The sequence below is a fragment of the Panthera pardus genome, unplaced genomic scaffold, assembly GCF_024362965.1.
Source record: "Panthera pardus isolate Hobbes unplaced genomic scaffold, ASM2436296v1 HiC_scaffold_4, whole genome shotgun sequence".
Taxonomy (NCBI): domain Eukaryota; kingdom Metazoa; phylum Chordata; class Mammalia; order Carnivora; family Felidae; genus Panthera; species Panthera pardus.
The window spans coordinates 8955063-8974176 of record NW_026526969.1 but is presented as its reverse complement, the minus strand read 5'-3'; the positions used below and the strand labels follow the sequence as shown (position 1 = coordinate 8974176).

The 19114-nt window shown below is 41.2% G+C and overlaps 1 protein-coding gene across 11 annotated transcripts in view; it reads right to left on the bottom strand.

The window, feature by feature from the left end:
- Positions 1–268: 268 nt before the first annotated feature.
- ZCWPW1 (zinc finger CW-type and PWWP domain containing 1) overlaps positions 269–19114 on the bottom strand; it is a 32605-nt gene continuing 13759 nt past the window's right edge. For 5 of the 11 annotated variants that reach the window (XM_019422729.2, XM_019422730.2, XM_019422728.2 and 2 more), the window contains 11 exons: positions 14642–14758; positions 13779–13899; positions 12944–13019; positions 12411–12515; positions 12245–12328; positions 11162–11245; positions 10250–10316; positions 9711–9811; positions 1955–2015; positions 1290–1424; positions 269–761 (listed from right to left, as the gene is read on the bottom strand). In XM_019422729.2, coding sequence (XP_019278274.2) covers positions 433–761; positions 1290–1424; positions 1955–2015; positions 9711–9811; positions 10250–10316; positions 11162–11245; positions 12245–12328; positions 12411–12515; positions 12944–13019; positions 13779–13899; positions 14642–14758 — 1280 coding nt within the window. In that variant the 3' untranslated portion in view covers positions 269–432. The remainder of the gene's footprint in view (positions 762–1289; positions 1425–1954; positions 2016–9710; positions 9812–10249; positions 10317–11161; positions 11246–12244; positions 12329–12410; positions 12516–12943; positions 13020–13778; positions 13900–14641; positions 14759–19114) is intronic. The other 6 variants (XM_019422735.2, XM_019422734.2, XM_019422737.2 and 3 more) reach the window with 4 other exon arrangements.

Genomic DNA, 19114 nt, shown 5'->3' with positions numbered 1-19114 from the left:
TCACCGGAGGCGTGAAGAGAAGACCCAGAATGGTTAGTGCTTTTCTCAAGGCCACACACCTAGTAAGTGGCTGAGCCAGGTCTGAACCCAGACCTGCCCTTCTCGACGGCCTCCTCCCAGGACTTGGGTCTCACTGCCTTCCCAGATCCCTGTACTGTGCCGGCCTCCCACCAGAAACAGGGACATGCCACAGGGACCGGGGCGGGGGGGTGGGGGGAGCGGGGAGAGAAGCCAAGGGAAGCATGTGGTTAGAGACGAATGGAACCACTTAAGCCGGTAACCTGTTTTATTAACACATAAACTGCAGAGCCGTGACTTTAGCCAATTGACCTGTAGCCGAGGAACAAACCCCACACTTAGTAGCTTCTCAGGGACCCTCTGAGGGGCTCTCTCTGCTGCTCCTGTGGAAGCGGGTGAGGCAGGAGCACACAGCTATTCCTCAAAGAAGGTCGTGGTGAACTCCCCAGGGTCATCTCCACACTGTGGCTCCTCCAGCTGCTCCGGCTCTTCTCCAACATCTTCCAGGAGTTGCTCCAGGTCCAGGTCACTGGAGGCTTCATCGTCATGGAGGACGCTTCCAGCCTCCTGAGGACACTTTGAGCCTTCTTTCCCCACCATGGGACAAGCCCCAAGATGAGCTGGTGGGGTCGGGCCCTTTGGCTCCATCCTAGCTTCTTTGTCCTCAGGGAAGTTGGTTTCTGCAGCTTTGCTTTGGGGAGCTTTAAATTTTTTCTTAGGGCCTGGATGAAAAAGTGATAAAACTGAGAGCCCTATTAGGCCATCTGTCCTGGCTTTTTACAAGTCAAACCCCTACATTCCTATTTACAAAAATATCTCTAGGAAATATGATCTTTCTCAATAGAAATAAAATGGGCTTTGAAGTCAGAAAGACCTGGATTCTAGCCATATGCTAGTCATATGCCTGTCATGGGTCTTCAGCAAATTATAAACCCTTTGGGCCTCAATCCCCTTATCTCTAAAATGGCAAATGTCCAGTCACAGAGATATTGAAAGATTCAAGGGAGCCAGCAAATGTCTATCTAGCCAGCCCACAGCAATACTCGATAAATGTCTGTTCCCCCCTCCTCACCATTCTCCTGTGCTTGGATCAAATCAAACCAATAACCATTATGTTTCTACAGTGTGTACTGCACTCTACCATCTGAGATGCTTAATTCTTGTTCTTTTTAAAAGTAACAAAAAGCTATAAAGTTAAGAAACAATCCAGGGAAGGGAGACACAGACTTGAACCTCATTTCCCATAGTTTTTCCCAGGACTTCAGCCCTACCTGGCTGGTCAGGCTCTGAATTCCTGTGTCCTTCTTTCCTTCCCATTATGCGTACAGGCATTGCTGCAGATTCGTTTCCCAGAGATCTCTTCGTTGTCTTCCTTTGCAGGATCCCATCTCGTCCATCTGCTATGCCTGCATCACCCCCACCAACAACCATGAAGGACATTTGTTTATTTCTCTCTAAATGACAGCTCGGCAAGGGTCCATAGACTTCCCACAGTTAGTCTGTGCCCCACATCCTCTGCTCATTCTCAATCTAGTGAGTTTTTTTGGTTCCTTCCTTTTCCCCAGATATTTCTCTCTCTGTCTCTCTCTCTCTCTCTGTCTCTCTTGTTGTTGTTTGTTTGTTTGTTCTGGATCTTCTTCTCTTTACATTTTTCCTCATAGACTGCCTTCTCCAGGAAGCCATCCTTCTTGGCTAAGAATATAAGACATTCATTCCACCTTTAATCTAATATTTTATAATCAGTGCACAGAAGCGAGGAGATGTACTCACTTGGCAGAGGACAGCTTCCCTGATGACACAGTAGGAGCCTTGACCATTTTTGCAGATTTTAAAGCTGAGACAGGCAGTAAGATCCTGTGACCTGCAGACCCTTCCCATTGCTTTTTCTGCCCTGCCTTAATGGTAGCACATACCTGTTCCCAGCTGGCTTGCTTACCTCTTGCCTTGGGTTTTTTTGTCTGAATTTTGGCTGGCTTGGGACTGGGCAAAGTTGAGTCCTGAAAATGGGAGAGAAAAATAAGAAAATATAAATTAAGTCACATAATTGTGTTTTTAATAGAGTGGGATGCTACAGAAATGATGGGTGGGGTAAGGGAAATCAAATTGGATTCTGTGAGCCTGATACTGTTTAAATCAATGACAACAAAGATAAAAATGTTCATCTTTCCCAGGGTGCCTGGGTGGCTCAGTTAAGCATCCAACTTCAGTTCAGGTCATGTTCTCATGGTTTGTGAGTTTGACCCCTGAGTTGGGCTCTGTGTGACAGCCCAGAGCCTCAAGCCTGCTTCAGATTCTGTGTCTCCCTCTCTCTCTCTGCCCCTCCCCTGGTTGTGCTCTGTCCCTCAAAAATAAACTTAAAAAAAATTTTTTTCTTAATGTTCATTCTTCCCATTCTATTTGATATTAGTCAGTACAAGGCTTTATGTACAAGAGAAGGAAATAAAGCTAGGCCATTAGCATGGCCTGGTAAATTAGGGGCACATGGGTGGCTTAGTCAGTTAAGTGTCCAACTCTTGTTTTTGGCTCATGTAATGATCTCATGGTTCATGGAATTAAGCCCCATGTCGGGCTCTGTGTTGACAGCACAGAGCCTGTTTGGGATTCTCTCTTCCCACCCCCTCTATGCCCCTCCCCTGCTCATTCGGTTGTTCTCTCTCTCTCTCAAAATAAATAAATAAACTTTAAAAAATGCTGTAATAGAAATGAAAAAAAATGCCTTTGATGGGCTTATTAGTAGATGGAACACAGACAAGGAAAGAATCTCTGCACTTGAGGATATCTCAACAGAAACCTTCAAAGCTGAAAAGCAAAGGGAACAAAGAATGAAAAAAAAAAAAAAAGAACAGCATATCCAAGAATTGTGAGACAACTATAAAATGCATAATATATGCACAGTGGGAATACCAGAGAAGAAAAAAAGAAGGAAACACGGGGCACCTGGGTGGCTCAGTCGGTTGAGCCTCCGACTTTGGCTCAGTCATGATCTCACAGTTTGTGGGTTCGAGCCCCGCATCAGGCTCTGTGCTGACTGCTTGCTCAGAGCATGGAGACTGCTTCGGATTCTGTGTCTCCTTCTCTCCCTGCCCCTCCCCCACTCGTGCTTTGTCTCACTCTGTTTCTCAAAAATAAATAAATGTAAAAAAATAATAATAATAAAAAAAGCAAGAAACCCAAGAAATATTGAAAACAATAATGACTGAGAAGTTTCTCAAATTAACGTCAGACACCAAACCACAGATTCAGGAAGCTCAGAGAACACCAAGAAGGATAAATGCCCAACAACTATACCTAAGCATATTATTTTCAAACTATAGAAAATCAGAGATAAAGAAAAAGCCTTGAGGATTAAGGTGCACTTGTTGTGATGAGCACCAAGTGATGTACAGAAGTGCTGAGTATAATAATGTGTACCTGAAACTAATATTACACTGTATGTTAACTAACTGGAATTTAATAACTTAAAAAAAGAAAAAGCCCTGAAAGAAGCCAAAGGAAAAGAACACCTCATCTGATATGCTAAGGAAGGGGAGAAAATGGAATTATATAAGGTGCTCGATTAAAACCACTTAGGGCAGAAAAAGAGTGGAAGACAAAAATAGGAAGAAAGAACAAGGGCAACAAATAGAAAACAGTAACGAATATTACAGATATTAATCCAACTATGTTAATAATTACTGTGAATGTCAATAGTCTAAAAGCACCAATTAAAAGACACAGATTATCAGGATTAAAAAACAAGACCCAGCCATATGTTGTCCTCAGGAAGTCTACTTTAAACATAAAGCTATAGGGGCGCCTAGGTGGCTCAGCTGGTTAAGCGTCCGACTTTGTCTCAGGTCATGATCTCGCAGTTTGTGGGTTCAAGCCCTGCGTCGAGCTCTGTGCTGACAGCTCAGAGCCTGAAGCCTGCTTTGGATTCTGTGTCTCGCTCTCTCTCTGCCTCTCCCCTGCTCATGCTCTCTCTCTGTCTCAAAAATAAATAAAACATTAAAAAAATTTTAAACATAAAGCTATATATATATATATATAGAGAGAGAGAGAGAGAGAGAGAGATTATAAAAGTAAACAGAAAAATACATCATGCTAGCACTAATTAAAAGAAAGCAGGAGCAGCTATGCTAATTTCAAACAGAGCAGACTTCAAGACAAGGAGAGTTATCAGGGATAAAAAGGGCATTACATAATGATAAAGAGGTCAATTCTCCAAGTACTTTAACAACAGCAGAATACATATTCTTCTCAAGTTCACATGTAGCATTCGCCAAGATTGACCACATTCTGAGCCATAAAACAAAACTTAATATATTTAAAAGAATAGAAATCATTCAATGTCTGCTCCTGGACCATAACGGACTTTAACTAGAAATTAATAACAGAAAGATAACCAAAAAATTTCCAAATACATGGAGATTAAATAGCATACTTCTATATAACACATAGATCAAAGAAGAAATCTCAAGAGAAATTTTAAAATATTGAACTAAGTGAAATTTAAAATATGAACTAAATGACGGGGCGCCTGGGTGGCGCAGTCGGTTAAGCGTCCGACTTCAGCCAGGTCACGATCTCGCGGTCTGTGAGTTCGAGCCCCGCGTGGGGCTCTGGGCTGATGGCTCGGAGCCTGGAGCCTGTTTCCGATTCTGTGTCTCCCTCTCTCTCTGCCCCTCCCCCGTTCATGCTCTGTCTCTCTCTGTCCCAAAAATAAATAAAAAACGTTGAAAAAAAAAACTTAAAATATGAACTTAATGAAAAGGAAAACACAATTTATCAAAATTTGTGGGATACACAGAAAGCAGTACTGAGAGGCAAATTTAGCACTGAACACATTTATTAGAAAAGAAGAAAGATCTAAAATCAACAGTCTAAGTTTTAACCTTCGGAAACTAGAAAAAGAAGAACAAGTTAAATCCAAAGTGAGCAAAAGAAAAGAAATAATAAGAACTGGAGTAGAAATTGATGAAATTAATAACAGGAAATTAGTAGAGAAAATGAATGAAACAAAAACCTGGTTCTCCGAAAAGATCAATAAAATTGGTAAGCCTCCAGCCAAGCTAACTAAGAAAAAGAGAGGAAACAAATGACTAAAATCAGAAAATAAAAAGGAGGTCATCACTACAGAGTCCAAGGACATTAAAAGGATAATAAAGGAATACTATGAATAATTCTTTTCTTTTTTTATTAAAAAATTCTTTTAACGTTTATTTATTTTTGAGAGAGAGAGACAGAGACAGAGCACAAGCAGGGGAGGAGAAGAGAGACAGAGAATGTGTACCAGGCTTCAGGGCCTGAGCTGTCAGCACAGAGCCCAATGCAGGGCTTAAACTCATGAACCACGAGATCATGACCTGAGCCAAGTCGGACACTTAACCAACTGAGCTACCCAGGCACTAATGAATAATTGTTTTAAAACAAATTTGATAACCAAGAAGAAATGGACCAATTCCTTAAAAGACAATCTGCCTAAACTCACACAAGAAGAAACAATCTGAATAGGGTCTGTATCTATTAACAAAATTGAATCAGTAATTAGTAGTTACCCTTCTAAGACAGAAAGCACCATGCCCATGGGTTCACTGGTAAATTCTACCAAACATTTAGGGAAGAAATTCTGCCAATTCTCTATAATCTCTTTCAGAGAAAAGGAGCAGAGAGAATACTTCCTAACTCATTCTATGAGGCCACCATTACCTGAACATCAAAACAAAGACATTATGAGAAAAAAAAAACTACAGAGCAATATCTCTTATGAAAAGAGATGCAAAAATACTCCATAGTGATGGCCAAAAATATTAGTAAATTGAATCCAACAATGTATAAACAATTATACACCATGAACAAGTGGAATTTATTCAAGGTATGCAAGACTGGTTTAACATTTGAAAATCAATTAATGTAATCCATCATATCAACAGGCTAAAAAAGAAAAATCACATAATCATATCAATAGATACAGAAAAAGCATTTGACAAAATCCAACACCCATGCATGGTAAAAACTCTCAGTAAACTAGGAAAAGAGAGTAACTTCCTCAAATTGATAAAGAACATCTACCAAAAAACCTACAACTAACATTATACTTAATGCTGAGAAACTAGAAACTTTCCCACAAAGATCGGGAAGAAGGCAAGGATGTCCCTTCTCATCACACCTTTTCAACATCATATTGGAAGTTCTACCTAAAGCAGTAAGACAAAAAGAAATAAAAGGTATAGATACTGGGAAGGAATAAATACAGTTGACCCTTAAACAATGCAGGGGTTAGGAGTGCTGACCCTTTGCACAGTGGAAAATCTGTGTATAACTTTGGACTCCCCCAAAATTTAAGCACTAGTAGCCTACTTTTGACTTACTAATAACAGATAATTCACGTGTATTTTGTCCATTATATATATTATATACTGTATTCTTAGAGTAAAGGTAAAAAAAAGAAAATATTAAAACCATAAGGAAGAGAAAATACATTTACAGTACTCCAGTGTATTTACTGAAAAAAATCCACACATAAGTGGACCTCCATAGTTCAAACCTGTGCTATTCAAGGGTCAACTGTAAAACTGTCTTTGTTTGCCGATAACATAATTGCCAATACAGAAAACCCAAGAGAATTGACAGAAACTCCACAGCTATTAAGTGTTTATAGCAAGGTTGCAGGATACAGGTTAATATACAAAAGTTAATCACTTTCTTATATACCAACAATGGACACGTGGAATTTGATATTTAAAAACACAATACCATTTTTATTAGCACCGAAAAAATTAAATACTTACATATAAATTCAACAAAATATGTACAAGATCTATACGAGTAAAACTACAAAATTCTGATGAATAAAATCAAAGAACTAAATAAACAGATATTCCACATCTGTGGAAAGGAAGACTCAATATTGTTTAGTGTTCGTTTTTCCCAGCTTAATCTAATAGGATCAATGCAATTCCAAACAAAATCCAAGCAAGCTATTTTGTAGATATCAACAAACTGATTCTACAGTTATGCAGAAAGGCAAAAGACCCAGAATAGCCAACAAAGCTGGAAGACTGACCTTAGGCAACTTCAAGACTTACTATAAAGCTATAGTAATCAGGACTGTGGAATTGGCAAAAGAACAAATAGGTCAATGGGACAGAATAGAGAGCCCAAAAAATAAACCCACATAAAAACAGTCAGCTTGGGCGCCTGGGTGGCTCAGTTGGTTGAGTGACCGACTTCGGCTCAGGTCATGATCTCATGGTCTGTAAGTTTGAGCCCCGTGTCAGGCTCTGTGCTGACAGCTCAGAGCCTGGAGCCTGCTTCAGATTCTGTCTCCCTCTCTCTCCGCCCCTCCCCTGCTTGCTCTGTCTCTCTCTCTCTCTCTCTCTCTCAAAGAATAAATAAACATTAAAAAATAAAAAAATAAAAATAAATTAAAAAAACAGTCAGCTGATCTTTGACAAAAGAGCAAAGGCAATGAGTCTTTTCAACAAATATGGTGGAACAACTAGACATCCACACACAAAAAAGTGAATCTAGATATAAACCTTACACCTTTAACAAAAATTAACTCAAAATGTAGTATAGATCTAAGAGTAAAATGTAAAACTATAAAACTCCTAGAAGATAACATAGAAAATCTAGATGACCTTGGGTATGACAATGACTTTTTTTTTTAACGTTTATTCATTTTTAAGAGAGACAACATGCAAGGGGCAGAAAAAGAGGGAGACAGAGAATCTGAAGCAGGCTCCGTGCTATCAGCACAAAGCTCAACATGGGCTCAAACCCACAAACCGTGAGATTATGACCTAAGCCAAAGTCAGACGCTCAATCGACCAAGCCACCCAGGCACCCTGACAATGACTTTTTATATATAACACTAAAGGCATGATCCATGAAATAAATAATTAATCGGCTGATTGGTAGAAGATACACCTGATAAAGGACTGTTATCTAAAATATACAAAGAACTCCATGGGGCGCCTGGGTGGCTTGGTCGGTTGAGCGTCCGACTTCGGCTCAGGTCATGATCTCACGGTCTGTGAGTTCGAGCCCCGCGTCGGGCTCTGTGCTGACAGCTCAGAGCCTGGAGCCTGTTTCAGATTCTGTGTCTCCCTCTCTCTCTGCCCCTCCCCTGTTCATGCTCTGTCTCTCTCTGTCTCAAAAATAAATAAACGTTAAAAAAATTAAAAAAAAAAAAAATTAAATTAAATAAAATATACAAAGAACTCCTAAAACTAAAAAAAATAAAATAAACAACCCAATTTAAAAAATGGACCAAACACTTTAATGGACAACTCACCAAAAAAAAATATACAGATGGCTAGTAAGAATATGAAAAGATGCTCCAGATCATATGTCATCAGGGAAACGTAAATTAAAACAACAATGAATACCAGTACACACCTATTAGAATGGCTAAAATCTGGAACACTGACAATACCAAATACTAGCAAGGATGTGGAACAACAGGAAATCTCATTCAATGCTGGTGGGAATGCAAAATGGTATAGCCACTTTGGAAGACAGTTTGGTGTTTTCTTACAAAAGTAAACATATTCTTACCATACAATCCAGTAATCAAGCTCCTTGCTATTTACTCAAAGGAGTTGAAAACTTGTTCTCACAAAAACCTGTAAGCAGCTGTTCATAGCAGCTTTATTCATAATTGTCCAAATTTGGAAGCAACCAAGATATCCTTCAGTAAGTGAATGGATAAATAAATGTGATACATCCAGAAAATGGAAAAATTCAGCAAAAAAAAAAAAAAAAAAAAAAATATATATATATATATATATATAATATGTATATGTAAATAGGTATATATATTATGTATATATACACACACAACTAGCTATCAAGCCATGAAATACATGAAGGAAACTTAAATGCATATTTCTCAGAAGCCAGTCTGAAAAGGGTACATACTACATAATTCCAACTATATGATGTTCTGGAGTGGGCAAAACTATGGAGACAATAAAAAGACCAGTGGTTGTCAGGGGCTGCGGGGTGAGGGATGAATAAGTAGAGCACACAGGATTTTTAGAGCAGTGAAAATACTCTGTATGATACTATAATGATGTATATGTATCATTATATATTTGTCCAAACTCAGACTATAACAACACCAGAGTAAACCCTAATGTAAACTATGGACTTTGGTTGATTACAATGTGCCAATGTCAGTTCATCAATTGGAAACAAATGCATGACTCTGGTGGATGTTGATAATGGGAAAGGCTATGCATGTATGGAGACAGGGTATGGAAACTCTGTACTTTCCTCTCAATTTTACTGTGAACCTAAAACCACTCTTAAAAAAGTCTTTAAATATTTTTTAAAAACCTATATTTCATATGCTTGAAAATACCCAAAGGAAACAAGTGAATGAATATCTTAAGTGTGTACACAGGGGAGAAGAGAGTGTAAACAGAGGCACCCTGCTATTCTCTGAAATTGCTCTAGTAAGAACCAAAAACTACATTAGGAACTGGGATGATAATCAAGAAATAAATTCCTAGAAATGTGAGACATTAGAGAGAATAACTGAGAAAAAAAGAGGGTCTCCTTCCCTGAAGACCCCTAGAAGATAAGACCAGCTAGTCAGGTCCACCCTGAGGCAGGAATAGGATGGTTCCATAGTAAATATAAATCCATGCTAACCAGACGACCTACAGGAATCTCCTAAAAGGAATCCCCAAGATCACTCTTACTTTTTCCTCTTCTTCCTCCTCCTCTACCTCCTCCAACACGGCCTCTTCCCCTTCTTTCTCCACGCGGGAATCTGGGCTGTTAGCCCCAGTAAGCGTTATGTCTAGAACAGGAATAGGAAAGAAAGGCTAAAGAATTTATCCAATAAATTAGATGATGAGTTAATGGAGCTGATCCCAGAGAAGCAGTCTTCTAACTCTGCCTCTCATGTCCCAGTGGCATTTCTTCCACAAAACACGGCCCTAGGTTATCATGGTTCCCACCTTTTCCAAACACCCACCACTCTTTAATATGTGCCCTCCCTCCCCATCCTCTTTTTCTCTCCATTCTTCTCTTCACCCATCCATTTATCCATCCATCCCTCCCTCCCAGATACTTGAGTCAATGGCATTCATGGAGAGCCTCCTATTAGAATCCAGAACTAGATGGATGATATCTGATATAAAATGAAGTTTCAGTTCTGCCCTCATGAAGGACCATCTCCCTCTCTACATCCTCTCCCCACCTCCCTCACTAATCCTTATCCTCTTACTGATCCTACCTTTTCCTTCCCGACTATTGTCAGATCCATTGTATCGGCTCCGGAAACCAAACAAGTTAACCCGTTCCTGAGGGAACCAAGAAACAAAAGCATCATCCACTATTCTCCCAAGGATGACTTTTCCCCTCTGTCTTCAAGACTTTAGTTATGGGGGTGCCTGGGTGACTCAGTTGGTTAAGCATCTGACTCTTGACTTTGGCAAGATCTCACAGTTTGTGGGCTTGAGCCCCATGTCCGGCTCCGTGCTGACAGCACACAGCACGGAGCCTGCTTAGAATTCTTTCTCTTTTCCTCTATCTCTGCCCCTCTCCTGCTTGAGCTCTCTCTCTCTCAAAATAAATAAATAAACGCTAAAAAAAAAAAGACTTTAGTTACATACTTTATATTCATATTCCATACCATTTTCACTTAAAATTTCATATTCTGTTTATCTAAATTTTTACGAAGATTAACTATAATACATTATAACATTATTTTTATATTATATATTTACATTATGTTATATAATTATATGCTGCAATATATTCTTATAATAATCTCTTTTTCCAGTTTACTTATAATTGTCATTCTCCACTGCACACCCAAAGGCAGAATTTGAGGGTAAACACTGCATAAAAGAGAGGTTAAGACTCATACATCTGAGATCTAAAGTTAAATACGGAGGTAGGATGCCCCCTACTACAAACTGTCTCTATGTAGGATGAGAGAAGATCCAATTTGCCCAAGGGTAGGAAAAAGAATAAATGATTTAAGGAGCTAAAGTAATCTGTTCTGGAAAGAAAAGACTAGTTCTAAGACTAAGACTGGATGATGGGGAAGGACAAGCCACTTTTCTTTAGTAGACAGTATATGGTTTGCTTTGTGTCCCAGGTCCCAAAGAGGAGCAGGTATGTAGTCTGAACACTCTCCCACCTGAATACTGATCTGTTCTGCCTCCTGAGCCATCATCAGGGCCACTCCCAGTTTCTGACTGCAATCCTTGTTCCTGCACTTTTTCTGAAATAGAAGATTAGAGTCAATGATAAATAGTAGAGAAATAATTCCAACAGACTGCTACTCACCAGACATGATCTTTTCTGGCTCCTGATATTGACATGATACTCCTATTCTTAATCTTTTGAGCTTAGAGACATAATCTCCCTTTATCACCCAACACACTTTTCACCAATTCCTAGCAATATTGTCAACCAACATTTTGGTGGCCTCTCCAAAGTAAATTTCATGGAAATGTGAAAAGGCAAGATTAAAGGAACTCAGGTAATTCCACTTTTGAGCTTCTCACATGTTTCTTCAGATCCAGCTGCTTGATTTAATACTCACTGCCTGATTTTCAAAAGCTCCAGAGCTGGTAGGCCTCTTCTCATTTCTTTTCTTTTTTTTTTTTTTAAGTTTATTTATTGAGAGAGAGAGAGCACAGAGGAGGGGCAGAAGGAGAGGGAGAGAGAAAATCCCAAACAGGCTCCATGCTCACAGCACAGAGCCCAAATGGGGGCTCAAACCCATGAACCATGAGATCATGACCTGAGACAAAATCAAGAGTCAGATGCTCAACTGACTGAGACACCCAGGTAACCCTCTGCTCATTTTTAAGGCTGACTGAATCCAAAGTGATTACAGGGAGGAAATATTTTTAATTAATATTTTTAGTTTCTCAACCAGGAGTGGTTTTGCCTCCCAGAAGATACTTAGCAATGTCTAGAGACAATGTTTTTGGTTGTCACGACTGAGTCCAAGGGCAGTAGCACCCCTTGGCTAGACACCAGTAAAGACCAGAGATGCTATTAAACATCCTAAAATATATAGGACAGACTTCCACAACAAAGAATTATCTGTCCCAAAATGTCAATAGTACCAAGGCTGAGAAATCTGAGTTAACCTGTCCTCATTTCTGCCACACCTGCCTTGGCTAAACTGTAGAAAACCACAGTCTTCAGGAAGGCCCCCTGCCTGCAGGCAAGGAAGGAGACTATGAAAAGTCATTATCCTGCTGCAAACCTGATAGAAAGAAGAGTCCCTCATGAATAACCTCACCCTTGCACACTTGGTCAGACATGGGACTTTCTCCCAACACAGCTTCTCCTGGAACAAAATCAGGTTTAATAAAGGGCAGATTTAGTTTTCAAGTTACCTGTACCACAACTGACCACCAAGGGCTGCTTACCACTCCAGCTAGCTCCAGGGACAGCTCCTGGAAGTTCTTCAGCATGTTAACTGGGATCCAAGCACGAGAAACTGTCTCTCCAAAAAATGTCACATGGTACTTAGACTGAAATAGAAATAGAAGAATGGTTCTCATATGGCCCCTAGTCCTTCTCTTTGCTTTGGCCCTCCAACCCAAAAAGGTGGAGGAAGAACTGAGGATTCACAAGGAAAGAGGTGTTGGGCTTCATCTGATGCCATAAACCTGACCCACCCACCTCAGACTGCTGTTCTTCCATCCTGACATCAAGAATCCCAACCAAAGCATATTTATCACAATCATAAATGTCCTGGTAATGACTAAATATTTAATTAGATACAAGTTTGTATTCTATATGTGGGTACTTGTTTCTGTGTTTGTCACTCTAGCTAAGTGTCAGTTTCTACTCATGTCTTCTGGCTATGTCTATGTTTCTAACTCTGCACATCTATTAGGATGGATTTGTTCATTATTTTGGCCCGAGCACCTACATACCCTAAGCCAGGAAAACTCACCGGCAGGGAATCAAGATGAGAAGCAAAAAGAAAATATTCCCCCAGGTCAGGATCAGATTCTACCATGCCTGGCCACCTGGAGAAGACAGATGGGTATAGGGAACAGAAGAGGAAGGGTTTACATGGTTTAGAGTAACAGAACACAAATTCACCAATACACATGTACATAAAAGAGCAATATGTTTTGCAAACAAAGGATCTTAAAAATAGACCTCCACCCTTGGTGATCTCCCCCAGTGGTCACTACCAAATGACTAAAGTGACTTCTATCAGTATACAAAGAAGCTCAGAATCTTCCAAGTAAGAGTATATATATTTTTTTTCCAGTAGGCTCCATGCTTAGCATGGACCCCAATGTGGGGTATGAACTCAAGACCCTGAGATCAAGAGTCAAATGCTTGACCAACTGAGCCACCCAGGCGCCCTCTAGTAAGAGTATCTTAACCTAGGCTTTCCATCAACCCTGAGAAAAATTCTTCTGACTAGGACATCTCCAAAGAAGAAACTATCCCACCCTTCTTTGTCCTCTCTACTTTATATATCTCTCATATCTCAATGTTTTAAAAATTCCATAAAGCCACCTTCCTTTTTCTTGCCCACCCAGAGTAGAATTGTCAGATGCTTTTTTCCAGGGAGATACCACCTCCACTGTGAAACCTTTAGAAAACACGTTCTTTCAAAGCCTCCCAGATTGGTACTTTATCTTTTCCCTCATCCCATGTTCTTTCTAAGGCAGGTACCATTTCCATTATAAATGCTTTCTATTTCTTTCCCTCTTTGCTTGAATCTACCACTCCCAAGTTCATGAAGGATGCTCTATGCCATGGTGCCCTACCAAGGATAACCATATTGCTTGGCCCAGATGATAGATCCTGGAATGTAGGAGGCATAGGCCACATCACTCTCATGCCCTATCCAGGACTCCTCAGGGATGTCACAGCGATTATACTTCAAGTCTGCCAAAAAAGAGAAGGAATGAAGGGAAGGAAAGAACCTCATCAGGTAAAAATCTAGACGAGGGCAGGAGAGAGGACAAGAGTATGCACCAGGTGGGACCAAAAGGGCACTGGGAGACAGGTATGGACAAAGAACAAAGACCCATGGAGGAAATGCAGCTACAGCTAGAATAAGAGTGCTGCCTCCATGTATGTTACAGAAAGAGATTCCAAACTTCTGCCTGACCCACATTATTTGACCCTGCTTCCATCTACATAACATCATGACAGCAATTTCTCTGAGACTCTGTTACCTCATCCTTAAAATAACTGGGCTGGGTTAGATCATCATACTCTTCCAAGTGGTTTCAAACATTTTAGAATTCTAAACCACTGGCTGTCTCTCTCACCCACTTTTCCCCATGGATCCCATATCCCTTCTTATCCACCAACCCAACACCAATAACCTAATCAGGACCAGCAGGGTCAGACTAATGCTGAAGAAGATGGAATCCACTTAGAATGTACGTTTAGATTCCAGGCCCTTCCCACAATATAACTCTTCAGGGTGTCTTCTTCTAGCCCATTATGCCAGATTCATCTTGATATGACAAGGAAGATCGCTTCCTCTCTCTCAAACACTATAAGGACCCCTGGGATTATAACTACATCTATGACATATTTAATCTAAGGGATACATACAGAGAAAGAAAGGAAAGAACAATAAAAACAAACAAACAAAAAACTCTCCAGTCCATTCTACCTGTATTCTGATCACAGGACCAATTATCTGGAAGCACTGAGGGGTCAATGTTCCCACAAAGCCGCCTCCACTTCTCACAGTTTGGGGAGGAACACTGGACCCAGACGAGACACTGACCTGCAACAGAAAAAAAAAAAAAGTGAGACAAAAATATGCTCTTCCTTCTTCAGTCCAACTAAAATCAATATACCTTCACTAAAATCATAGAGCCTTAGGGGTCAAATAGTCTAATCCTAGATTTATAAGTGGGAAAACTAAGCTCAGAGAAGATAATTGACTTGCTGAAGATCAATCTAACTCAGTGGCAGAGCTGAACTTGGATCCCAGGTCTCACATCTCAATCTTTCTCCTATACCATACTATCATCTCTCCTTCCCCCCAGGGGAAAAAGCAAGTGTTTTCCATATTGACAGTTCTTTTTTTTAATGTTTGTTTGTTTGCTTGTTTGTTTGTTTGTTTATTGAGAGAGAGTGAGCAGGGGAGGGGCAGAGAGAGAGACAGAGAATTCTAAGCAGACTCTGTGCTGCCAGCATAGAGTCCGATGCAAGGCTCAAACCCACAAACCATGAGATCATGACCTGAGCCGAAACCAAGAATTGGATACTTAACTGATGCGCCACCCTGGCACCCCAATGTATTAACAGTTCTTGAAAAGGTTGGCTGGCATCTTTCTGGCTCGTGCCTCGTTCTCCGCTGGCCTGTCACTACTGGAAAGTTCTTTTGAAGGGCTAACCAGCATCTTTCGTGTACAACATCCAGAGTTCCTATCTGAATCTCAACTGATTTACCTGTCACCAAATCACTGCAGTGATTGGTAGCAGTCTTTGGAACCAACAGTCCTGAGATTACCCTCCTCCAAAAGACAGAGATAAGTCTATCAACTCAATCAACTATTGACTTCAGGCCTTGATCAAAGGCCAAGCATTCCTTTTATCTATTACCTTCCAAACCATTATCCCCACCAACATCTTCTAAGTTGACCCAATTTTCCTCACAGCCTCCCCTCTCTCCATCCCAAACCTTTCCACTATGTTCTTTGGAATTCTAGACAAGAGCAACAAAAAGTCCACATATCTTCAACTTTTCTGAACATCCACCTGCTTTTTGAAACCTGGTGATGCACCAATGACACTGCCCCTGCCCAACTCCACCCCACCCACAGCTCTCTAAGTGGAGTCTGTTCCCTCTCACACACCCCAGGCCAGAGAGTGGGGTCAACATCATCCTTACTCCTCATCACCACTTCCAGACCTTTACTATCCTTCCCATAAAAACCCTCCCTCCCTTGAGATCTATGCCATGGGACTATGCCACCCTCTCATCTCCCTTGGAAAGATGCTGGCATCTGGTTCAGCCTTCTCCTCCTCCTTCCACCTCCTGCCCTCATTCCAGACAGCCACTGTTTTCACAGGAGTAACTCAAAAAGCACCCCATTCTCTGAGTTCCTTGACCTTTTCCTCTATGCCACCTCAGTAACGCACTCCACTTCAGTGGTGCACTCCCCCTCCTGCATGCCCCATCCACTCATCCTTAGGAACCATACACTCCCCTGAAGCACTGATCCAAACATTCCTCTCTGATGAAAATGCATGGTCTCCCATCTCACTTGCTCAAATACCCTTATAGCAACTTTCACTTTACCCAGGTCACCAATCTACTGGCCTCTAACTTCCTGCCAGTCTAGTGGCAACCTCCTTTCTTCACTCTGTTCTTACTCAGGTTTGACTCCTTAGATTCTAGTGCAGACATCTTCAACTCTCTTGCCCTCCACTTTTCCTCCCACTCAGCTGGGCAAACACAACCCAGAATGAACACATGCTACCTTTTCTGTGCCTACATTCATAGAAACTGAGCATTGCTAAAGAAGCAGAGCATAACCATGCACATAGGTATACACCCTAGGATCATAATTAACAACACCAACCAACATGTTTCTCCACGTAAGTTCACTCTCCCGCTGTCAAGTTTTACCTTAAATGCCTGAACATAAGGGATGCCCTCCATTCCACTGAAATCATCCTTCAGAGAAGCAGCTGACTTACATTTGGGTCCTTTCAAAGTATCTCATATTTAAGGTTTTGAATTACTTTATTTTGAAGAAAAAAGTACTGGTTGAGAGTGATACATTAGTCTGAAAAGACAGCTGTCCAGCCCGGGATGCATACATGCGTGCAGCACCACAGCTGCCACTGGGGGCCACGGAGACCCGCACCTCCCAGGCTGCTCATAGGCGAGGCCTGCAGCAACCGGCAGCCAACTGTGTCACTCCAGGCCTGCCTTCTTCCACGCTGCTGCCCCAACCCGAGATGGCAAGAACATCCAGCCCAAACAGATCTGTACCTTCTGCCTCAGCAACCAGAGAAAGTTGATCAAGGACCAAGACAGAAATACTATGATTCAGAGTTGGAAGCTAATGCGCTGGGCTACCCAAGAGAGCCCCCATGGGACCTGACTCATGCACAGGCCTCCTGTGAGGGCGGCCACCAAGCCACCCACCAGCCCTGCCTCTGGACCAATGGACAGACAAGTGGCAGCAGGACTCTGCACTGGCCAAACTGGCCCAGGTCCACTGGAAGATTCTGTACTGGCTTCCTACCTGGTTTTCTTCTGGTCACTACATGCTGGCATCTTGTATCTTTGATATGATAAATATAAGTCTGGAAACTTTGTATACTTAAAAGCAAAACAACACTGTCCAAAAAACAAAACAAAACAAAACAAAACAAAAAACAGCTCCCAGTAACTGTTTTTGATGTTTATAGAGGTGCTCTACCAAGACTAGAAAAAAAGAGTGGGAAAAGGGGCCAGAGACCATAAAAGTAAACACAGATCAATAAAATAAATGGTTGGTTGTGAAAAGAATGAATATTCTTGAGAAAATGAATAGGAAAAACGAATCCTAATGATGTAGAACTAAGGATTTGTGGCTTGAGATAAAATTTCCAATAAAAGAACACACAATTCTTTAAAGTTTCCTTTCATGGGCTCCTGGGTGGCTCAGTCGGTTAAGCGTCAGACTCTTGATTTCTGCTCAGGTCATGATCTCATGGTTCATGACATTGAGCCCCACCTCCTGCTCTGCACTAATCGGAGTCTGCTTGGGATTCTCTCTCTCCCTGTCTCTCTGCCTCTCCTCTGCACTCCTGCACGTACACACACTTGCTCTCTCCCAAAATAAATAAAGAAATAAACATAAATAAAATAAAGTTTCCCCTCAAACAACTTAGAAGAGAGGATGATGTGCTCCAGAAAACTGCTTGAGGCTCATGACACAGTTCTATGATAATGAAAACTGATGTCACAGACAAACTACGAGTATTTCAGTTGACACCAGTTTCCTTGGGTTCTATGATCTCCCCCTTCTTCATTTCCCCACTCCCCCCATCTTTCTGGCAGCTCCCTCCTCATTCTCCATTCCGTCTCTAAACCCTGGGGTTCCAAAGCCCAGTCACGGCCTTAGTTCCCCATGCTACACTTTTCCTGAAGCAAACTCACCCACTCCTATAGGTTTGAAACCCATCTTCATGTCTGACCAAATACAGATGAATGATACATCTAGCTTTTGTTCTGAGTTCCAGATTCCTACAGCCACTTTACTCTTTGAAATCACCATTTGGATGTGTCACAAAGAGCTCAAACCTAATGGGCCCAAACCCAAGTGCTTGATCTTATCTCACAAATTTGTTCTTTCTCTACTTTTCCTCACCCCTCTCAAGTAACTGCTCAAGCCAGAAACTGATCATCTTAACATATTCTTGCCTCTCTCTCACCTCCCCCCATATCCAATTCATTACCAAGTTCTGACAAGTTTACATACAACACATATCTTAAAACCATCCACTTCTGTTTCCACTTTCAACATCCTCATCTAAGCCACCAAAGTATCTAATCCTAGGACTCACTTGTCTACTCTTGTCACTACATACTTCATTTTTCAATTAATCACAAAGGGAGTCTTTTAGAACATTAATTTGATGATGTCAGCCCCACTCGGAGCACCTGGGTGGTTTAGTTGGTTAAGTGTCCACCTTCGGCTCAGGCCGTGGTCTGTGAGTTTGACCCCCGCACCAGGCTTGCTGCTGTCAGCACAGTGCCTGCTTTGTATCCTCTGTCCCCTCTCTCCCTGCCCCTCCCCTACTCACTCTCTTTCTCTAAAAAATGAATAAACATTAAAAAAAAAAAAAAAAAAAACCTCATCAGTGGCTCCCAATGCACTTAAAATTCTTACTTTGTACATTAATCCAGAGCCACTTTCTTGCCTTACTTCCCCTTGGTCTCTGAACTCCAATCATACTGGCTTCCTTTCAAAACCTGGAATATGCCAAACTGCACCTTCCCTAAATTCTTTCTCCGCATCCTACTCCTCCTTCAGATTTCAGCTTAAATGTCATTTCCTTACAAGTGTGTTCCCTGACTGGCCCAATCTTGATTAGGTCTCTGTTATTTCCTGCCATGACATTCCATTCTTTTCCT